The sequence below is a fragment of the Xenopus laevis genome, chromosome 7L (assembly GCF_017654675.1).
Source record: "Xenopus laevis strain J_2021 chromosome 7L, Xenopus_laevis_v10.1, whole genome shotgun sequence".
NCBI classification, from domain to species: Eukaryota; Metazoa; Chordata; class Amphibia; order Anura; family Pipidae; genus Xenopus; species Xenopus laevis.
This window is the reverse complement of record NC_054383.1, coordinates 72,799,641-72,822,939: the sequence shown is the minus strand read 5'-3', so window position 1 is coordinate 72,822,939 and position 23,299 is coordinate 72,799,641. Positions and strand designations below refer to the sequence as shown.

The 23,299-nt window shown below is 38.9% G+C and overlaps 1 protein-coding gene across 12 annotated transcripts in view; it reads left to right on the top strand.

Annotated features, from left to right (window-relative positions):
- The first annotated feature begins 565 nt into the window (after nt 1–565).
- zbtb44l.L (zinc finger and BTB domain containing 44 like L homeolog) overlaps nt 566–23,299 on the top strand; it is a 59,673-nt gene continuing 36,939 nt past the window's right edge. For 6 of the 12 annotated variants that reach the window (XR_005962520.1, XR_005962519.1, XR_005962518.1 and 3 more), the window contains exons 1-3: nt 581–1,330; nt 5,163–6,216; nt 18,546–18,630. Coding sequence is in view for 2 of the 12 variants with exons in the window: in XM_018225692.2 (XP_018081181.1) it covers nt 5,214–6,216; nt 18,546–18,630 (1,088 nt within the window). In the remaining 10 variants the exon portion in view is untranslated. Of the gene's footprint in view, nt 1,488–1,552; nt 2,449–5,162; nt 6,217–18,545; nt 18,631–20,185; nt 20,226–23,299 lie in introns of those variants that run through there. The other 6 variants (XR_005962522.1, XM_041569176.1, XR_001932250.2 and 3 more) reach the window with 6 other exon arrangements.

Sequence of the window (23,299 nt, the reverse complement as noted above, 5' to 3'; positions counted from 1 at the left end):
TAGGGAAACAAAAACCAGTGCCACTGAGCTCCAGACTTCACCTGGTTTACCCCCGAGGCCTGAAAGCAAAATTCAGTGCCAGGTGGATTCCCAGTGGTTGCCACAGATCCATGGCCTGCCAAGTCTCACATGGGGCCCGCATTGCCGCTACACCATTGTGAAATAGATCGGCATTCCCATTTAAGGGATAACACACTTAGCACCGTTGCAAATAGACAGGCCCACCATCAGTTACTATCGTAGACACTTAAGGGGCTTCTCCTGTAGGTGACTCCTTGACCCAAAAGCAAAACCAGTGCCAGCTGTGGCGTAACTACCGGGGGTGCGATTGGGCCAGGGCCCGCACCCCATCAGGGCCCCCCGGCAGCTCGCTCGCCACTGACTCCTGCGGAATTTGCGGGCAGATAAAAAGCGTATGGAGGGGGCGGGGGGCCCAGCTGCACGTCCTGCGCCAGGGCCCGCCCCCCTTTAGTTACGTTACTGAGTGCCAGTGAGCACCTCAGTGGTTCCCATTAGAATGGGCTTTGCCTGGTTTACCCTCAAGGCCGGAAAACAGGATCAGTGCCAGGTGGATTCCCAGTAGTTGCCCCCCCCAAGTTCCAGGGCCTGCTAACCACCACATAGGACCAGCATTGCCGCCACACTCCACAGATTCTCAGTTTTAATACTTGTACTGGCTTGTCAATCCTAGAAAAAAAACTTAGGGAGGGAGGGTGAGAGACAATCACATTGTAGTAATGATGCCGCTCTGTTTACTACAACTCTAAGTACCCTTGCTATCCTAGTCCCACCCATAGATTTTCCCTCCTTTCTAACAGCCTATTGTTTTCCAACAGAAAACCCCCCAGACTGGTCTCACCACCTCCCCCAGCAGCCAGCCCATTGCTTACAAACAAGAAACCCCCAGACTGGTGTCGTCTGGCATGTTACTACACACGGCCCTTATTGGGCTTCAGTCAAGTTTCTTATTAAGATTTTAGAACGAGCGATTCGTTCTTTCAGTCTTCTTTTTCTACTACGCAGTACAGCCTCCACACTGTATCCAAGCAACAACTAGCAGCCAGACAATCACCGCCCTTCCACTCGTCACACAGCTCCCCCCCCCTCTGACCGCATTGCATTGTGGGACACAAACAAACTGATGAGCTCTACTCCCCTCGTCCCCCACCACTGAGAAGTGGAATATTCCGAGCGCTTGGGCCTGTGTGCTCGGTTGCGTAGGCACACGCAGTCGTAAGCACTAGAGACGGCGTGGACCAATTGCCCAACAACAAAGGGGGGAGGAAATCGATGAGTAAGAGAGGAGGTCGCAGCGCAGCTAGAGTGTAAGGTAAAAACAAGTGTCTCTGCATGCAACTAGGTGCTATTAATGGCCTTCCAGAGAGGCCTATTTCCCGCTCCCGTGTCTTGGACTGAGACAGCAGCAGTCACTCACTTGCATAAAGCGGCAACCCCAGCAGCAGGCCTCAAAAAGCCCAAAACGTAAGGTGAGGTTATAAAGAGTAAAAGTGGGTCAGCTTTCCTGCCTGGTCTCTTGAGACTTCTTTTTGTAGAGGTGGGAGGGGTTGAAAAGTCTGCCCCCACCCACTTTGTCTCCCGCCGTCTAGGTGCGAGTTTCCTTCGTGGTGGGGGAAGTGATAGGTTGACGTGGGTGATTATGACTTTGTTACAAGTAGAACCCCCATTTTACGTCTTTCAGGGGACCAGGGAAAAACAATGTAAAATCAGGGAAATGTGTTAAAGAACCTTAAATGTGAAGTATACAACAGAAATAAGGTCAGAAGTCATCATTTTATTTAAAACACATGTACTGCTCCCCTTCTGCTCCAGCAATGCTCACCACTTCTGCTGCTTCTCAGTCTTCTGCTCTTTCACAGTACAGCTGCATATAAACCCCCTCCTGCTCCACTGCAAGGCACAGCTTTCTTCCTTCCCTGCTCACAGCTTGCCATTTTTGCATGGAGAGTCACCTTTCCTTTGCCTGCCTTCTCCAATAGGGCTCACTTTTGCCTGGAGGGTCACATTTCCCTCCCTCCCTCTCGCTGCTGCTGCTGCTGTTGTTACTGTGGCGGGCATTCTCTTCCTGCTTCACTGATCAGCATGGATATGGCATACCTCCCAACTGTCCCATCTGAGAGCAGAGGCGTGCCGGACAGTGCTCTTTTAGTCCTAAACTCCGCCCTCTTCCCCCCCTGGCTGGTGACTGGGGTTAGTCAGTGTATTGCGGGGGTTTCCGGTAAGGGAGCAGAAACATGGCGTCAGACTCATCTCACTTCTGCTGCCATCGGGTGCTGGGCTGCATCCCTGTGCTTGTTTGTGCTGGAACTGTGTGATCTGTGAGTAACTGCTTCCTTCTTAGGGAAGGGGTTGATTTATGGAGGAGGATGCTGTGCAGGGGCAACAGGGCAAGCGAGAGCTCACTTTCTGTGTCAGTTACAGCTTGAGTGTGTAAGTAATACTTGTGTGAGAGTGTTTGGTACATTTGCTGCTGTGTGTGTGTGATGCCAGCTGTATCCACACTCACCCAGGCAATAAACTCATTCTGTTTTACCATCGGCCTGACATTAAAGTTCCAGGCGCAGGTTCTTGCCCCCCCCTCTCTCTCCCCACTAGCCCTGGGCCAAGGCTGTAACTCTCTGGGTGTTGGTGCTGGGAGTTGTAGTTCAATAACCTGGAAGCCAGTTGTACTACGACTTTGTACATCCCCTTAGTAGGGACTGCCATATAGCTCTCCCTGCCCATTTAAAATGATATGGCTTATTTACAATGTGTAAAGTTAACATGGTAATCAGGGGTTGTGGCCACTAAAATGGGCATGGCACTTTTTTCCCCCTCTTTTAATTTTCAAAATGTTGGGAGGTATGAAAATGATATGATATGGGAAAGTTTCAGGAGCCATAAAGGAGCCATAAATCACTAAGTAAGGGTTTTTATTTATCTTAAAATATAGTGATTAGCATGAGACAGTGCTTTAAAAAACTATGTAAAATCCAGGAAAACAAAATGTAAAATGAGGGAATTGCACCCATAGGAATGCATTGAGGCTGGTGGGACTGTAAAAAAGAAACGTAAATTCAGGCTTATACTGTATCTTTAATACATTGGAAAAACACTTTGCACTATATTTTTCAGTTAACTTTTAGTAGTTTTTACATTACTTCAGCTTGTTTTAATCCTTTCCTTGCTGGGTGCCTTTTGATTTTGTAAATCCCTGTGTTGCAATACAATGTTTTATGATTATTGTACCATTTAAGAGTCATAAAAATCTTTCAGAACAACAGATGACAGTATGATATTGGCATGTTATTTTTTTTTATTTAAGGGGTTGTTCCAAACACTTTTTTTCAGTTCAGTTGTTTTCAGATTGTTCCCCACGAATAAGTGCTTTTTTTCAAATACTTTCCATTATTTATTCTTTTACTGTTTTTTCAAAATCTAAGTTTAAAGTTTAATATCTGCCTCAGTAATTCAGGTACAATTTTGCAACATTTAGTTGATACATTTTTCAGCAGCATCTGTGGGTTTTAGCAAATATTCTATCACCAATTCTAAGGGTAGGGACACACTGGACGATTTGTCGCCAACGTTTTTAAAAAGCAAATCGTGGCGACATATCGCTTGTTTTGTCTCTGAACAAAAACAAATGAAATACGCCAGCTCCTGTGCCCACAGGGCGTTTGTGAATCGCCTGTAGCTCCAAAACGCACTGAGACCCTTTTTCCGAGCGATTTATCAGAAATATCATGTACTTAGAAAAGCACTGAAATCTCCTAGACACGCACACACATACAGTAGCAGCAATTGTATTCAAATTACAATGCAAACGCAATGACGCAAGCACGTAAAGACGCCAGGTTACAGCGGGAAGCACAAACCGTTTCCGGTTTGGGTGGAGCACGTACCGCACAGAGTAATGGGATACAAATCGCTCTGTGCGAATAGTCGCTGTGAATCGTCTGTTCAAAAAAGACGATCGTCTTGTCGCCGCGATTTACTTTTTTAAAATGTTGGCGACAAATCGTCCAGTGTGTCCTTACCCTTACAGCTGCCTTTAATGCAATTTAGGGATTCTGCTCAGCAGGGACAAAGATAAGCAATGTATCAACAAAATGTATCCATTCAGAACAGTTTACATGGTCGGCGACCCCCCCCCTCCCAGAGCTGCTTTAGAAGGTGAAAAATCAAACTTTACACCACTTCAGTATGAGAAAAACTGTCACACATAGAAAATAGAAAGTAACTGGAAAAAGTCTTTATTTGTGAACAATCTGAACCAAAAGTGTTGGAAGGTGAACAAGCCCATTAAAGACAAGGAATTCACTGGGGTGTCTATATTGCTTTAAAGGAGAACTAAAGTCTAACTAAAAAAGTAGCTAGAAATGTACATGACGTGTTGTGCTTTTGTACCAGCCAAAGGCGTACATAGCCCTTTAGCAGTAAAGATCTGTGTCTCCAAAGAGGCCCCAGTAGTGTCTTCTTTTCTGCTGATTCACTGCACATGCTCTGTGCTGCTGTCACTTACTGAGCTTAGGGACCCACTCACAATATATAGTACACATAGAATAGAAATGTCATAATATAAGGCTGATTAGTAATTAATACAGATGATTAATACATGACCGCAAAGAAACCAGTGCAATTAGTATCATAATTTAATAATCAGCCCTGTAGCATCATCTTATATTACAGACAAACCTCATTTTCTGCTTGATAATTTGAGAAGACCCCTGAGCTTAGCTTCTCAACAGCTGCTCAGAGCCCACTGAGCATGTGAGTGTCACAGACACTTTCCAAAATGGTGACCCCCCCCCTGTGACAAGTTTTGAAGTCCTGGATCATTGCTGCTATTGAGAAGCTGAAACTTTAGGCTGGTGCAACAAGTTCGATACATAAAATATGGCATATTTAGCCACATTAATTCTTAGGTTTTAGTTTTCCTTTAAGTGCACAGTGTTGGCCTGTGTGCACACCTCATGTAGGCTGACAAAGTGCCAGACACAGAGCAAATGTGCAAGTGGAGTAACAGCCTAGTGTGGTATTAGCCATAGGGCTTGCAAACTGCTGCTGCAAGAAATTTTAAAAAAAATTGTGATAGATGACGCTTATCTATTTGATTTTTTAATTTCTGATTCAAAATCGGAATTATTTTTTTTTTGTTTTAGACTGAGGGCTGCTGTATTCTGTTTTAAAAAGTGGCTGAGTTGAAAGTCAGAATGGGTGTGAAGACATTTACTCACAATTCACCTGGACACAGCCAGGAAATGCTGGGAAAGTTGAACATGTTGCGTAATGATGGACACTTTTGCGATATCACCATTCGTGTGCAGGACAAAATCTTTCGTGCTCACAAGGTGGTCTTGGCATCGTGTAGTGAGTTTTTCCGAACCAAGCTTGTTGGTCAAGCAGAGGACAGTAGCCAGTGTGTTCTTGACTTGCATCATGTCACCGTGACAGGCTTTACCCCACTCTTGGAATATGCATACACTGCAACATTATCTATCAATACTGAAAATATTATTGATGTTTTAGCTGCTGCAAGTTACATGCAGATGTTCAGTGTTGCAAGTACATGTTCCGAGTTCATGAAGTCCAGTATTTTATGGAACACACAACAAGAAAAGATTCTCGATACAGGACAGGAAAACCCTGTTAACTGCAATAACTTTAGGGATGGTAGCCTTTCACCAGTCTCTTCAGAATGCAGCGTTGTAGAGAGAACAATTCCCATCTGTCGGGAATCCCGTCGTAAGCGGAAGAGCTACATTGTTATGTCACCTGAGAGTCCACTGAAATGCAATACACAAACAAGCTCTCCACAGGTTTTAAACCCTACGCCTTCCTACGCAGAGGCAAGGAATCAATCGGTAGACTCTTCCCTTGCTTTCCCTTGGACTTTCCCCTTTGGCATTGATCGAAGGATACAGTCTGAAAAAGTAAAGCAAATTGAGTCCAGAACATTGGAACTACCTGGACCTTCTGAAGTTACTAGGAGGGTAACAGATTATGTTGCCTGTGAAAGCACTAAAGTGAGTTCTCCCTTGGTTATGGAGGATGATGTTAGAGTCAAAGTTGAAAGGTTAAGTGATGAGGAGGTGCATGAAGAGGTGTCTCAGCCTGTGAGTGCATCTCAAAGCTCAATGAGTGACCAGCAGACTGTCCCTGGAAGTGAGCAAGTTCAAGAGGACTTGTTAATCAGCCCACAGTCGTCTTCCATAGGTAAGATACTTCACAAGTTGGTCTCTTTATGGGATGCGTACACATTGTATAAGTAACTTTGCAGAGGCTGGAACAGAGCCCTGCACTTATCATCTGCCCTATGACAGGCAAGAAGCATGGAACTATTGTGCTTGCCAGAAATGCACTTACTATATATATATTGCCACTTTTCTAATCCCCCACATTAGGTTCAGAGTGCAACCAGCCCCTGTTTTGGGACTGATTGTCTGTTCAGTGCAAGGTGCAAAGCGCAAAACAAGTCTACTGTATTTCTTGTGATTTGTGCCCTGCAAATTTTTTACTGGTCTCTGTATTCCAAAATGAAGTAAAAATACCCATGTTTCATTAGGGCCGGTGGTGGAAGGTATATAGGTGTCAAGTGCTTTTTAAATCAGTACTGAGGAGTGTGCTATCACACTAGCACTTGCATAGTAAGTAACCCCTACATTTTTGTAGAAAAAAATTGTACAGAATGATTCTCCAGAGGTATAAATAGAATAGTTAACTTTATTTATGGCCATTTGGTGTCTTGTTTTACTTTCACCTATAAAATGCTTTAGGTATGCAGCAAGTAAGTTTCAATGAATTTGAATTCATTTTCTGTATAACTGCAAAGACCAAGAGAAGGAATCTTGAAATAAGGCCCCACAAATATAGTATACGTTTATTTTATTGTAATTAGGCAGTGGCTTACTTCCTTACACCAACATCTAAATCAGATTTCTCAAATCAACACGGAATAACAGATTTACTTCACTAATAACGCTAAATGCATACAAAGTGAGTAAAATGTGATACACTGTGAATGGCTACATGTGTTTATTTAGCTTTTTGTGTTTTTTGAGAATGGCTGTCAACAGAATAAAGTGTGTGTACTTAATGTATGTCTCAAAAAATTTATTTTTCTGCCATACTGTGGTTTGGTGAAAAAGTACTTTGCTGTTGAAATAAGTTTGAGTTATTTGTTGTGCATGAATTGTTTATAGCTTATCTTGCACAGCACATGTTGGCCCTGTACTTTACACCGGCCATTTACTAGAGATCTGTACAGGTCTCCCTTTGTATGTTGGTCCAGCGCATACTATTTCTTGTTTATTTTAAAATTCACAGGCAGACAGACACCTGTCTGTCTGTTGCCACCTTTTTCTGTTGTCACTTGTTTTGGGATTTTGAGCACTTTGATCACCATGGTAGTCCACTAGAGCAAAACTGAGCATTTAAAACCTCTGTGTGCCATAGACTCAATGTCGGAATAGCCCACTTGGATACCAGGAAAACTCCTGGTGGGCCCAGGTGTCTGTGGGCCCTTGTGCTGCTAAACATTTGGCCTATTTCATGGCCATTCCCTATTTGTTTGAGAACAAAAAGGCTAAATATATGGAATAATAGATTATAGTATGTATAGAATACACTAGGAGAATAGAGGTTGAGTGAGGAGAAGAAGAATAATAGTACTGAAAGTGGTCCCCTGGTCTATGGTTCTTTGGTGGGCCCCTGGTTTCCCAGTCCGACATTGCATAGACTTTATTCCTAAATCATTCCTAGCCACTCAAGCAGAAAAGTAGTAAATGCAATTCTCTTCCTAATTGTAAAAGTAAAATTCATAAAAGGCCAGATTCAAGTCAGTGAGAAAAAGTAATCTCATGGTTTATCATGTGAAAAGTCATGGACGAGATTCAATTGGAGGAGAAAAAACTTTTTTTCTCCAAATTTACTTCCAATTTTTTCCTATTGACTTCAATAGAGTGTTCACGAGATAAACCATGAGATGTTTTTCTGAATTGAATTGCATCTCAAATTGAATCTTGTCCATGACTTTTCACGTGATAAACCATTTTCTCACTGAATTGAATCTGGCCCAAAGTAAGTAAACAATGTTCTATTGCCAGGAAACTATTATCTGAATTACATCATGATAAATATTTTTTCAGAAGCAGAGCAAAAAAATTTTTTAAAGGAAAACTATACCCCCCAAACAATGTAGGTCTCTATTAAAAGATACTGAGTAAAACAGCTCATGTGTAAAACCCAGCTTCATGTAAATGAACCATTATCATAATAATATACTTTTTTAGTAGTATGTGCCATTGGATAATCATAAATAGAAAATTGCCATTTTAAAAAATAAGGGCCATCCCCTGAGATCGTACGATTCACTGTGCACACATACAAACCACATGGAAGGTCACATGAGCCAATTAACAGACAGAGTTCTGCCTTTTGCTTCCTCACTTCTTCCTGTTACAGTTAGTTTTGTAGTATTTCTGGTCAGGTGATCTCTGAGGCAGCACAGATAGAGTCACGAAATGGTGGTTCAAGGCAAGAGATGTAAAAAGGCAATATTTACTTAAATATATATTCCAGTTTGGTAAGATTCTTTAATACGTCATTCAATTTGATATAAACTATCTGTTGCTTAAGTATTCATTTTGGGGGTATAGTTTTCCTTTAACAAAAGAAGAAGGCACACTATTACAATATACTTATTACAATATAAAACAAGATGTAGTTTTCAGGCAAAATTAAATTTTTTTTTAAAGAAGCTCTATTATCCCCCCACAAAATGTATATACAATATTGTTTACTACAACGGTTAATCTGATGTGATGTTAATAATGCTAAAATACAACTCATCATGATCCATGTGACCTTTAAGACCTCCTTCTAACTTGTTTAAATTTTAATTTCAAATGTACTTAAAGCTTAAGTCCCCCCCCCAACAGGTGAACTCATCTTTATCCAGATTAATTTGGCTTTCCGGACATGTTCTGTCCCTCCAACTTGAAAGCATATGGCATGGTTTTGCTGATACGTAAGCAGGGAAATAGCATTCATAAGTAGTCAACAGTTTGTATTATGTGTTTAATATCCCGTTATTATGCCATTATTAAGGAATGTTCAGCTATTTTAAGCTGTTTTGCCTAGCAAGGCAAAATGCCCTGTTTCGTTTCTTTAATGACTACCACAAATTCCCAGTGAAGCAATCAAATACTTTCCATTTGTCTCATCTATGTCATATTCAGTCAGGAAGCTAGATTATACGGCATGTGTTACACATTTGTTTGTAACACACTGATGTAACGAGGTCTGATAGCCAAAAACAAAGACTAAGGGGCAGATTTATCAAGGGTGGAATTTCGAAGTAAAAAATACTTCGAAATTCAACCAAAGAATTAAAATACTTTGACTTTGAATATCGAAGTCGAAGGATTTTTCACCAAATTTGGCCATTGAACGATCAAAGTATAATCGTTCGATCGAACAATTAAATTGTTCGAATCGAACGATTAAATAGTTTGAATTGAACGATTCGAATGATTTTAGCGTACGATCGAACGATTTTACTTTGATGTGTGAACACTTACAAAAATGCATTAGATGGTCCCCATAGGCTAACATAGCGCTTCGGCAGGTTTAATTTGGCGTACTATTGAAGTGGAAGTTTTTTTAAAGAGACAGTACTTTGATGATCGAATATTCAAACTATTTTACTTTGAATCGGATTCGAAGTAAATTCGAAGTCGTAGTATCCTATTCGATGGTCGAAGTATCCAAAAAAATTACTTCAAATTCTGAATTTTTTTTACTTCGAAAAATTCCCTCGAATTCACTTCGGCCCTTGATAAATCTGCCCCTAACTATTTGAAATAATAATGTGCGTAGTGGTGGAAAAATTCTCATTTTTGTAAATTATGCTTCACTTTCTTATAGCAGGAATATAAGCCTATGTTGGTTTGATTAGGGAAGTCAGAATAAGCTGCCATGTCACCCATAAATATAATTTTATCTATGGAATAAAAAATTACTAAATTAAATACCCCAAATTATTAAATTCATGCTCCACAAAATAATCTTAAAGGGGTTGTTCACCTTTAAAGGAACAGCAAATAGTTAAACTATTACAGAAAAAATTAAGGCCAGTTTAAAGGAACAGTAACACCAAAAAATACTGTAAAGTAAGTAAAATATAATGTACTGTTGTTCTGCATTGATAAGAGTTCTGTGTTTGCTTTAGAAAGCCTACAATAGTTTATATTAACAAGCTGCGGTGTAGCCATGGGGGCAGCCATTTAAGCCGATAAAGGAGAAATGGCACAGGATACTTAGCAGATAACACATAAGCACTGTAATATAATACAATTGTATTCTACATTGTATATGTGTTATCTGCTGTGTAAACCGAGCTTTGAATGGCTGCCCCCATGGCTAAATAGCAGCTTGTATATATAAACTATAGTAGTATTTCTGAATCAAATACCATTGTAGGGAAACAGTACATTATATTTTAATTACTTTGATCACTTACATTTTTTGGTGTTACTGTTCCTTTAAATTGTATCTTAGAATTAACCATTCTATAACATGCTAAACGTTAGGGGAGGTTATTGAGTTTATCGAGGGTCGAATTTCGAGTTCACAGGAGTCTCTAAAAACTCCCATCAACTCCCATAAACTTGAAATCCAAAAAAAAAATGGGCAACTGAAATTCATTATGAAAATCTACTTTTTTTTAAAATGGGTGAATAGGATCAAGGTGCAAATTCTAATTGAATTCGATGCGAGTTTTTTCACACAAAATGTATTTATTTATTTTTTGAAAAGTCCACCAAATGACTCCAAATTGATTGTAGGAGGTCCCCCCACAGCCTTAAACACCAATTCGGCTGGTTTTAGATGTCGCATAGTCGAATTCGAATTTTTAAAGGGACAGTATATGATAAATCTAAAATTTCGATATTTTTTTTATTTGTCTTTTTTTTTTTTTTAAATTCGAATCAAATTTAGACTATTCCCTAAACGAATTATAATAAAATAAAATAGAAATTCTAATTTAAAAAATCTAATTTCTAATCGACCCTTGATAAATCTGCCCCTTAATGTAATGGTGAACCATCTCATAAAAAAAAAACTGAAGGTTTCTAGTAGATCCATAACATAAACAGCCATGACTTTAGAATCATACACAGAATAAGAGTACACTCTAAATTACATTTTAGAGGAAGGTATGGTGAGTTAAATACTCTCCATAGTTCATCATCATTCATGGGATCTTGCAAGAGGATTGGAAAGTTGATCATATTATTGTGAGGTATAATACACATAACAATTTAATATGAAATTGACTTTGGAATGTGTGTCTACTATATATTATCTATGGATGGCTATGTAAGTAATGGGGCATATTTTCTCCCAAATTAACATATCTATTAAATTATGTAATTATTTAGTACCGTGGTTCTTTCCCAACATTACAATCTCCAGTTCACATAGAGGTATGGATCGCATTTTAGGACATCCTGCAGGGAAATACCTGTCCATCATGCAATGTCCTATGCCTTCGGAATGGTGCATCGGTTGCTTTTACTCATCGTCCAAATCTGCAGTCACACCTCCGTCCTCTACCCTCCCTTCTCAGCTGTCAGTCATATGAACTCAGCCTTCTGCCCTCACCCTTTTGCCCTCCGTCCCCCACCCTCCATCTTCTGCCCTCAGTTCTCTTCCTTCCGCCCTCGCTCACCACTTTAGAAACTTAGGGACAAGACTGTCTGCTGAAAAGAGAGATCTGAGGGGGGAGTGCTGAAGAAAGAGGGTGAAGGGCTGAGCAGGGAGGGCGAAAGGAAGAGGACTGAGGATGGAGGACTGAGGGCGTAGTTCGTTTGACTGACAGCTCAGAAGGGAGGGTAGAGGACGGAGGCGTGATTGCAGATTTGGACGATAAGTGGCGGTAAAATTGACCGATGTGCCATTCAGAAGGCTTAGGATATTGCATGAAGGACAGGTATTTCGCTGCAGGATGTCCTAAAATGCGTTCCGTATAGAGGGAGCCAAATCACTAAAAGTACACTTTTGGTCTGCTTCTGCAGAATCGAGTCAACTTTGTGTTAGACTAGCCCTGCCTGCATTCATTCCTGCTGTCACATGACAGGGCTCAGTGCAAAACAGGCTTGTTATATTCTTCTCCCAGAGGGCACACATTCAAGCAAAGAATAAGTTAAGCCTAAGGTGATTGGCAGTGCTCCAGCTAATGTCTGATGAAGCTTTAAACTGAATTTTTGTGGTCAGATGACCATGTTTAATTTGTAGTGGCAGCCTGGAAGAAAACAGCTCCTGACAGAAAGCAACATTTGCTTATAATTAGACACACTATTATGTTTATGTTCAATGCTTGTATTTTTGTATTCATATCCTAGTAACTATCACTTTGTATTATTTGAAACGATATTAACACACATACATGGACTACCACTCCAAATAGTTTTAAATCCAGTATGCTTTTTTTTATTGAACCATGACACTTTTTGCCAATCAAGGGTCGAATTTCGAATTGAAAAAACTTTGATTTTTCAAAGTCCACCAATTGACTCCAAATAGGTTCTAGGAGGTCCCCCATAGGTTAAAAAAAAGCAATTAGGCAAATTTTAGATGGCGAATGGTCGAAGTCCAATTTTTAAAGAGACAGTACATGATAAATTTTGATATTCACATTTTTTAATTTTTTCAAATTCAAATCGAATTTGGATTATTCCCTAGTCGAAGTACATAAAAAATAGCTCGAAATTCGAATTTTTTCAAAGAAAATTCACCTCGACCTTTGATAAATATGCCCCTTAGAAGTTGATTACGTTATTTTTATTTTAACTTACAAAAACCTTTACGAAAGAATTACATTTGCTATGTAATGAGTGCGCTAAAAGTGCAGGCTGTTAGCTTTAGCTTGAGGGTATTTACATTCAAATGAGTTGATGGTTTCACCCAGTTCACAGCATAGTTTATATGTAGTCCCTTCCTTTTTAAGGGACCAAAAGTGATTGAAAAAAAAAAATAGACCAGGTATAGGCAGTTCCCTCATTATTTTAACAGTAAAATCTTTCCCCGATATGCCACTAACGGCATGGCTATATCGGGGTAATTCGAACGTTCGGCCGTATGGCCGAACAATCGAATTACGATAGCCAAGGGGCTCTGACGGTTTGGTCAGTTAAAAATCAAACCTTCCCGATCGATATCGTGGCCAGATATCGATCGGGAAGACCCGTCGGAAGCCCCCATACACGGCAGATAAGCTGTCAAATTGGTCCAAACGACCGATATTGGCAGCTCTATCTGCCCGTGTATGGCCACCTTTAATCAGGTAATCAAGTGAGGTATTAACATTTGGAAACTGGTTGCTGTGAACTCTCAATATGAGGTCCAAAGAGCTGTCATTGTAAATAAAGCAGTAAAGTAGGCCATCATTACGCTGACAAAACAAACCCATAAAAATATAGCACAAACATTTGCAGTGGTCCAATTAATAATTTGGTACATAATAAAAAAAAAAAAAGAACAAACCCACCGATGAGCTCGGCAACATTAGAAGGCCTGGGCAGCCACAGAAAACAACTGTACAATATCATAGCAAAATCCTTTCCATGGTGAATAAGAACCCCTTCACAGGTTCTAGCCAAGTCAAAAACACTCTCCATGATGCAGCTGTATTGTTGTCAAAGTCAGCGAGCAAGAGAAAACTTTAATACAGAAGCTGGTAAGCTTTAAAGGGATTATATCATGATTTTTATGGTGTAGCTTTTATTTCTAAATTACACTAACACAGCAAATATTTCGCTTTTCCATGTAAAATTGCATTCCTAACCCAACAAGTATATTTTTTTTAGTTGTAATATTGGTGTGCAGGCAGTCATCTCAGGTCATTTTGCATGGTCATGTACTTTCAGAAAGAGCCAGTGCTCCCTTCTCAAAGTGAGTGAGTGGCAGTGGGACATGGATTTTTACTATTGAGTGCTGTTCTTTTATCTACAAGGGAGCTATCTGGCTACCTTTCCATTGTTCTGCTGATAGGCTCCTGGGGGGTGACATCACTCCAACTTGCAGTACAGCAGTAAAGAGTGACTGAAGTTTATAAGAGCAAAAGTCACATGACTGGGGCACCTGGGAAACTGACAATATGTCTAGCCCCATGTCAGATTTCAAAATTAAATCTAAAAAAAAAAGTTTGCTCTTTTGAAAAATGTATTTCACTGCAGAAGTCTGCTGAAGCAGCACTATTAGCTGATGCATTTTGAAAAAAACGTTATGACAGTATCCCTTTAAGAATTAAAAGGCCAGACTAGCCTGCCCAGTTCTGGATCAATATTGGACATATTAAGATTAACATGTACCAGAATGATGGGAAAAGAAGAAAATTAAGGGATGGAACGTTTCATGATTCGTAGCATGTGACATCATATAAACATGGTTGTGTATGGGTGCCAATGTTACAGGGTTGTTTTTTTATTGATAATACTGCAGACAGAAGCAGCAGGATTAATTCTAAGAGCAGACACACACTCTGATTTGGGGAGATTAGTCGCCCGGGACAAATCTCCTCTTCTTTGGGAACTACCTTCCTACCAGCTAGAATTGAAATCACCGACGGGATGGCACTTGGAGCACTTTGTTTTCAGAAGCCGCCCAAAGTTTCCTCTTGAGGCAACTTCGGAAAACGGAACGATCTGAGTGCCATCCCGCCTTCTATTTACATTCTACCCTGAGGGGAGGCAGTTCAGGGAGATTAGTCGCCCCCCAAAGAAGAGGAGATTAGTTGCCAGGCGACTAATCCCCCCGAATCGCAGCTTGTCTCTGCCCTAAGGTGTATAGATGTATACTATCTACTCAGTCACATGCTGTAAAGCTGATAAGATACGGTAAGTGTTTGAAATTTGCAAGAGACTGTTACAACCCAAGATCTTTTGAAGGCAAAGAAGTGCCATATTCTTCAATGTCAAAATCAGTCAGTCACCTGGCCTTAACCCAACTGAACATTCATTTCACTTGATAAAGACAAAACTAAAGGCAGAACACCAACAAACAAGCGACGGCTGATGACAGCTGCAGTTAAGGCCTGGCAAAGCATCACTAGGGAGGAAACACAGCATTTAGTGATGTTCATGGGTTCCAGACTTCAGGCAGTCGTATTTTCTATAAAGTATTGAAAATTAACATTATATTTATTCATAATTATGTTCATTCCTAAATAACTCTCATGATAATTTTGCTAAACCATTTGAATTTAAGCGACCTTTTAATCACATCTAGTTTGCTTCATTGTAAATCAATTGGCATATAGAGCTAAAATTATAAAAAATCATGTCACTGTCCTATTATATATTTAATATACATTTTAAATATATTTATTATATATGTATTTTTTTACTCTATATGCACATGCTTTATACTTGAATGTTAATCCACTTTGAAAAGGTTTTACAACAGTATTCACTTTCTGTGAATGTAATGTGCACTTTACATTACAGTGATTGCCTGCATTTAATTTGCTTGCAGTTACTGAGAACATCATTAAGGTGCATTAGTTGAAAAAGCCATAGGAAACAAATACTTAAATTGCTCCCTGTTAATTACTCATGTGCTTATCACTGGAAATGAGCAGTTAAGTTAAAACTTTTAATACTAAAATGAATACAAATTTATTAAAAACAACACCAAGGTGTATAATGAAAGTGTAGCAGAGTATAGGGCATCCTAAAGCAGAAAGTGAAACTCCAACACTCTCCCTATATTACATCATATCTCACTTATTGTAATAGTAGTCACCACAAATATATACTTGGTGTATGACGACAAACAGTATTTAGTTAGCCAGTGTTACTGCATCAAACGTGAAAGTGAATCAAACGGAATCCCAAAAAGGCAGCCTTTGAGAAAGCTTTGTTTGAAACAAAATGCTACACTTTCATTATACACCTTTGTGTTGTTTCTAGGACAATTATAAGTTTATTAATTTTAGTATTAAAAGTTTTGTTTTGAAACTACTGTAGTTTATATAAACAAGCTGTTGTGAAGCCATGGGGGCAGCCACTCTGAGAAAAGTCTGAGAAAAAATCAGCTTACATAGCAGATCATCTCTGTAGAATATAATGGTGCTTTATAGAGTTTCTGTTGTGTGCCATTTGCCCTATTTCGACAGCATCCATGGCAATAGAGCAGCTTTTTTTTATCAACACTTACTTTTTCTGAAGCAAACACACCAATTGTACAAGTACAAGGGAACAGTTTATTAATAGTGCTGTGTCAGCCGAATTCTGCACTGAAATCCATTTCTCAAAAGAGCAAACAGACTTCTTTTATATTTAATTTTGAAATCTGAAATGGGGCTTAACATATTGTCAGTTTCCCAGCTGCCCCCAGTCATGTGACTTGTGCTCTGATAAACTTCAGTCACTCTTTACTGCTGTACTGCAAGTTGGAGTGATATCAACCCCTCCCCCCCCCCCCTTAGAAGCCCAACAAGAGAACAATGGGAAGGTAACCAGATAGCAACTCCCTAACACAAGATAACAGCTCCCTGGTAGATCTAAGAATAGCACTCAATAGTAAAATCCAGGTCCCACTGCGACACGTTATATCGAGTAGGAGCCAGAAAGCAGTTCCATTCTAAAGTGTTGTCTCTTTCTGAAAGCATATATTGCAGAGTGAATTATTTACACTGTAAACAGTGTAATAGAAATAAAAAAAATACATCATAAAAATCATGACAGAATCACTTTAACTAATAGTTATTATTCCCAAATAGGGTTAGCACCCGGACAGTATTTCACTGGTCTAGATTTTGTAACTAATCCTCTGGCCCCAACTAACCCCCATACCTCCCAACATTTGAAAATCAGAAAGAGGGATAAAAAGCTCTGCCACGCATAGAGCTTTGACTTTTTTTAAGCCTATGCTCATTTTGTGGAAACCCCCCCAAAATAAAATCTCCATTTTACAAAATTTGGCAGGCTATGAAAAGTTTGAACACGTTTCTAGGGGTTTTAGGGTCATGTTTTATGTGTGTTGCTAATGAAGGTGAATTGCCCTTTAAGCTGTGAGGTGACCTACTTTTCTTAAATACAGTATAACCCCGAATTTACTTGCCCGTATTCTACGTTTTCACGTATTTTGCGTGTTTTCTCTGTGGTCCCCTCAGTCTCAATGCTTTTCTATGGGTGCTATTCCCGGTTTTAACGTTGTTTTTGCCTGGATTTTACATATTATTTTTAGGCTTGCCCCTGTCCAACCGCTATATTTTTATATAAAAAAGCCCTTACCCCCGAGATTTAAGGCTACCTAAACATCAGTATCCTCCTTGCATGCCTGTCCTGTGATAGGGTTAGAAGAGGAAGTGGGCGGGTAGCTGTGCTGGGAAAGAAAACGTGACCCTGCAGGCAAAAGTTAGAAGCTCTTCTGTGTAAGGACAGTGAGACTGGTGAAGGATGGGCTGGAAAAGGTGACTGCATGCAGAAATGAGCTCTTCTGTTGAAGGACCATGAGCCATGCTGCAGAAGGCGAGGGCTGGAAAGGCGACCATGCAATCTATGCTGGGACAGACAGAAGAATGAGAAGCAGTGGGAAGTGGTGAGCTGTATTACATGTGTTTTAAATACAAAAAATGTCTCCTACACTTATTTCTTTGGAATACTTTATATATACATGTTTTGTACATTTCCCTTATTTTACATTTTCCCCGATTTTTTTTTATTTTTTTCCCTGGTCCCCTGAAAAATGTAAATTTGGGGTTCTACTGTAGTTACAATTGTATCTTTGCTTATCTTAAAGTGTTACAAATGAATCTAAGTGCAGGTGCTGAGTGTTCCGGGCTCTCTGCCAAAAAGCCTCTTATTTAATTAAGTTGTAGAAACGTTGTATCTTTTTTTGGCGTCACTGCAGGAGATCAAAGAGAACAGACTGCGGGCTGAGCTGTCAAAATCAAGACTGTCCTGCAAAAAACGGGACAGTTGGGAGGTATGAACCCCCAATCTACCTCTGATCCACCCCTGCTCACCTCCAATTACCTCTCCTAGCTCATCCCTTTGCCCCGCGATACTCACTATGTTTCCTCTATGTGATCAGTAATGTCACAACTCCCCCTCCAATTTGCCTCACGCCCCCAATGTCATCGCTTTGCCCCCCACAAATACTCTAGGCTGGCTTTGCCTCTAATAAGGATTGATTATATCTTAGCTTGCATCAAGTGCAAGGTGCTGTTTTATTATTACAGAGAAAAAGGATTTTTTAAAAAATTTTAAGTACTTGTTTTAAATGGAGTCTATGGGAGACAGTAGTGGTATTTAACAAATGTGGTATTTGGTATTTTTTGTGCAAATAATTGGGTATGCTGGTTCTATAAGCTACACAGTGTTAAAACAATGCATGTTCGTATTTTCAATGATCTCATCAGTTTATCTATTTACTTTGTATTATTATTAAACTTGTACTATGTATGGATAATTGTAAAGCAGTGTTTTTTTTTATATATATTTTTTTTGATTAACTTTTCTCATACCCAAATTCAGGTTCTATTGATGAAGGAGTCAGCGAGGGATTACCCACACTCCAAAGTACTGCCAGCACCAGTGTTCATGCAGATGACGATGATAGGTATATGCCTCCTCTGAATGTTTTCTTATCAAATATGTTTTTTTCTCAAATATAAAATGCAATAGCCAGTTCATCTAAGTGGGGTTTGTTTGCACATTGCATGGAGAACTAGTAAAAAATACAGCTCTGATGTTATTCAAAAGAAAAAAAACAGGATTCTGTTCGGGATTCTGCCTTTTTCAGCAGGATTTGGATTCAGCTGAATCCTTCTGCCAGACTGAACCGATTCTGAATCATGCAAGTTATGAGCGGGAGGGAAATCGCATGACTTTTTGTCACAAAACAAGGAGGTAAAAAATGTTTTCCCCTTCCCATCCCCAAATTGCATATGAAATTAGGATTCCGTTCGGTATTCGGACGAATCTTTCGCGAAGGATTCGGGGGTTCTCCGAATACAAAATATGTGGCCAAATCCCTAATTTGTTTTCTTTATTTTTAACCCTCTTGCTCAACATAAGTTGGGCTTGTGCTGAACAAAATTTTGCCAATTGTTTTAATAGGCAAAAATCTATGTTTTTTGTTATTTCTTGAGCTTGATAGGGCAGATGGGAGTGGAAGCTACTCCATGTTTGGCCCTTATGAGGTAGATAAACAAAAAGAATTGTCAGCCAAGGCCCTTAATTTCATGTAACCCCAAACCATTTATTTGTAGGTAAACATGAGGTATGCACTGTTCTCCCCAGATAGTTTTTACAGCCGGGTGGGGGAGAGAAAAGAATTACAATGCACCTTAAGCCTGCCCTACCTTGCCTGAAGTGATAGAACCTTTTTTAGTGAAGCTGATAGCATCTTGCACTTCTGCAAATGGAAGTGTGTGGTAAAGAAAAGTCTTATTTTGTGGAGCAAGGTTGGAGGAAGCTTGTTTTCATCTGAAGGATGTGAGCTCAGTTAGACACCTTGGTGGGCAAGTAGAAAAACACAAAACAGTTGTTTTCAGATTATGCACCAGAAATAGTCTTTTTTTCAATTACTTTCCATTTTTTTATTTTTCCAAAATTTACGTTTTATGTCCCTAGTATTTCAGTAATTCAGATGCAGACTCTAAACTGTTACAATTTTGAAACATTTAGTTGATACATTTCTCAGCAGCAGCTCTGCAGTATTAGCAACTATTGTATCAATTCTAACAGCCGCCTGTAATGAAACCCATGGATTCTGCTCAGCAGGGACAAAGATAAGAAATGTATCAACTAAATGTATCAATTTAGAACAGTTTACAGGGTCGTCGGCTCCCCCAAAACACCCCCCCGACCTGCTTTAGAAGCTTAACAATTACACTTTACCCTACAGTATTGGAAAAACTGTCACACATAGAAAATAGAAGGTAATTTGAAAAAGTCTTTATTTATGGTTTTATCTGAAACCAACTGAACTAAAAAAAAAAAGGGTTAAGTATTGCTAAAGTGAGCCAAAAAGAAGAAAAGTTTCCTTTTAACTCATTTCTGTACTCTTTATGTCTTAAGTTGTGCAATTCATGTGTAATATTATGTGGGCATGTACTTGTGAGAGTACAGTTTATGATACCAGCTCCACAACTTGTGTGGAGTTTTTCCAGCAGAGAGTCAAGAGGGCAGCAGCAGTTTAACATCCATATGGTAAGTGTATATTTGTATAAACTGATGGAATCACTGGATGATGCAACAATTACCGTTGAAGCATATATTCAATTAAAGTTAATGTCTGACTGCATTGGTTCTCCCTAAGAGGACTGTGGTAATTAAAATATCACGTGTTTACTTGAATCTTACAGGAAAATTAATTTATATACAAAGTCAGTTTAAAATTTGATTTGTAGCCATTTTTACTTTTTTATGAACTGTAATTGTTTTTTCTTTCTAAATGAGGCTATAATTATAGGGCATTTATGTATAATAGACTTGAATTTATAGCTTTATGGTGCATAAGGCATTATGATGCACCAGGTGGGCTGCCAACTAAACACAACCTGCGGCAGTAGATATAATTTAACATTAAGGGGCCGATTCACTAACTTCGAGTGAAGGATTCGAAGGTAAAAAACGTTGAATTTCGAAGTTTTTTTTGGGCTACTTCGACCATCGAATGGGCTACTTCGACCTTCGACTACGACTTTGAATCGAATGATTCGATGTAACAATCGTTCGACTATTCGACCAATCGATAGTTGAAGTACTGTCTCTTTAAAAAAAACTTTGACCCCCTAGTTCGCCATCTAAAAGCTACCGAAGTCAATGTTAGCTTATGGGGAAGGTCCCCATAGGCTTGGCTAACTTTTTTTGATCGAAGGATATTCCGTCGATCGTTGGATTTAAATCCTTCGAATCGTTCGATTCAAAGGATTTAATCGTTCGATTCAAAGGATTTAATCGTTCGATCCAAAGGATTTAATCGTTCGATCGAAGGAATTATCGTTCGATCGAAGGAATTATCGTTCGATCGAAGGAATTATCGTTCGATCGAACTATCTGCGCTAAATCCTTGGACTTCGATATTCAAAGTCAAAGGATTTTAGTTCCTAGTCGAATATCGAGGGTTAATTAACCCTCGATATTCGACCCTTAGTGAATCGGCCCCAAAGAGATACAAATAGTATTTCAGAGTATTCCTGCTCTATTTATAACTTTAAATATAACATTACAACCAGGCAATCCTTACTGTGTTTCGCACTATTTGTTTTGTGTTTCATTTACCCTGATAGGCAATGTAGCACACACTTTCTTTACTGCTGTGTCTCTCTTATATGCTACAATGTCAAACTGGTGGTTCACCTTTAAGGTAAATTTTAGTATGTTATAAAATGGCCAATTCTAAGCAACTTTTCAATTGGTCTTTATTATTTACTTTTTATAGTTATTTGCCTTTTTCTTCTGACTCTTCGAAGCTTTTAAATGGGCGTCAATGACTCTTTCTAAAAACAAATGCTCTTTCTATTCAGGCCTCTCCTATTCATATTCCAGTCTCTTATTCAAATCAATGCATGATTGCTAGGGTAATTTGCACCCTAGTTACCAGATTGCTTAAAATGCAAATTGAAGAACTGCTGAATAAAAAGCAAAATAACTCAAAAAACACAAATAATAAAAAAAAGTTAATGCAAATATTGGGTTGTTCAATCTTGAGTTATGTGCCCCAAGAGATTCATTGTGCCCCAATGGTTTGCATATAGCTTCTCTATCTATAGTGGCATGCAAAAAAGTTTCAGGGGCCACATCTCTTACTTTTATTTATATACCAGCTATAATGCCATATGACTAATAAATAGACGAATGCTATTTGCTATCCATGTAGTAGCCAGAATCATGCTGTCTTGAGTGTTTTGTGGCATGACCCGTTTTTTATGTTTTTCATGGAACCAGAAAACAATGTTTTAAATACAGGGAATTTTAAAAGGAGTCAGGCTTTCTTTCCTCTGTTAATGAAACCATTAACAATTAGCATACTCTTCCATCTTGGAACATATCTCAGTTTGAATTTTTTAGATTTATGAAACAAAAAAGAAAGTGAAAATGTGGATGCAGTAACTAAATAAGCTGCTGAGTTTCCTGAGGAACCAATACGAATTCTTGCTAAAGCATTCAAGCAAGTTGAGGTTCAATACTGTTTTTTTCAAGCTTATTAAACCAGTAGAGATTTTACCAGGGCTGTGGAGTTGGTACATAAATTCTTCGACTATGACTCCTCATTTTATGGTGCCTCCGACTACTCTGTAGAAATACCAAAAAAGTGTATCAAATTAATTAAAATGTAATGTACTGTTGCTCTGAGCTGATAAAACCGGTATGTTTGCTTCAGAAAGACTACTATAGTTTATCCATGGGAGCAGCCATTCAAGATGGAAAAAAGCTGCAGGTTACAAAGCACATAAGCGATAAGCCCTGTCCAATACAATGGTGTTTTATCTGTTATTTGTTATGTAATCTGTGCAAACACACAGCTTTCCCAGTGCATGCCAACAATATATTTATTATATGTTAATTACTTTACAATGCTTTTATTTTTTTGGTGTTATTGTTCCTTTAATATACTAATGTATTTTCCATATTGATTGAAAGAAGTTAAGTACACCACATACAAGGCATGTTATCACTGCCAAAGCTCAAAAAATATAAACCACATAATTTGGTAATTCTAAACCAAAGTGAAACAACATAAACCAAAAATTACTGGAAACCCTAAAACAACTTCTATATTAATTGAACTTGGCATAATTTTACTTTCTCTGATTTTAAGTTTTCCCTCATTTTACTTAAATCTGATGTTTTCAGCACTTGTTTTACATCGGAATTGTGAACAATTTTGGGTATCTGGAAACAGAGTCAAAAATGTACAGACTCTGACTGCTAATAACTCTGATTCCAGATACCCAAAATTGTTCACTATTCCGATTCCACAGCTCTGGATTTTACAGCCTTGTTGAAAATGAATGTAACAATGAGATTTTTTACCTGTATGTAACCTGATGTTAAACATTAGAGTTTTAGTAATAAGTGAATTGTGGATGGTCATATTAGGTACAGTAGAAACTAAGTGGAATTCACTATTTACAGAAATAGCCACAGAAAAGTATGCGTTTGATTAATATTTTAAACAGCTTGATGTCACTTCATTTTTATATAAAATGCAACAGTTTTAGTTTAGGTAAAATCATTGAGAGTTGAGGTAAAATCATTAAAAAGCACCATATAAAAAA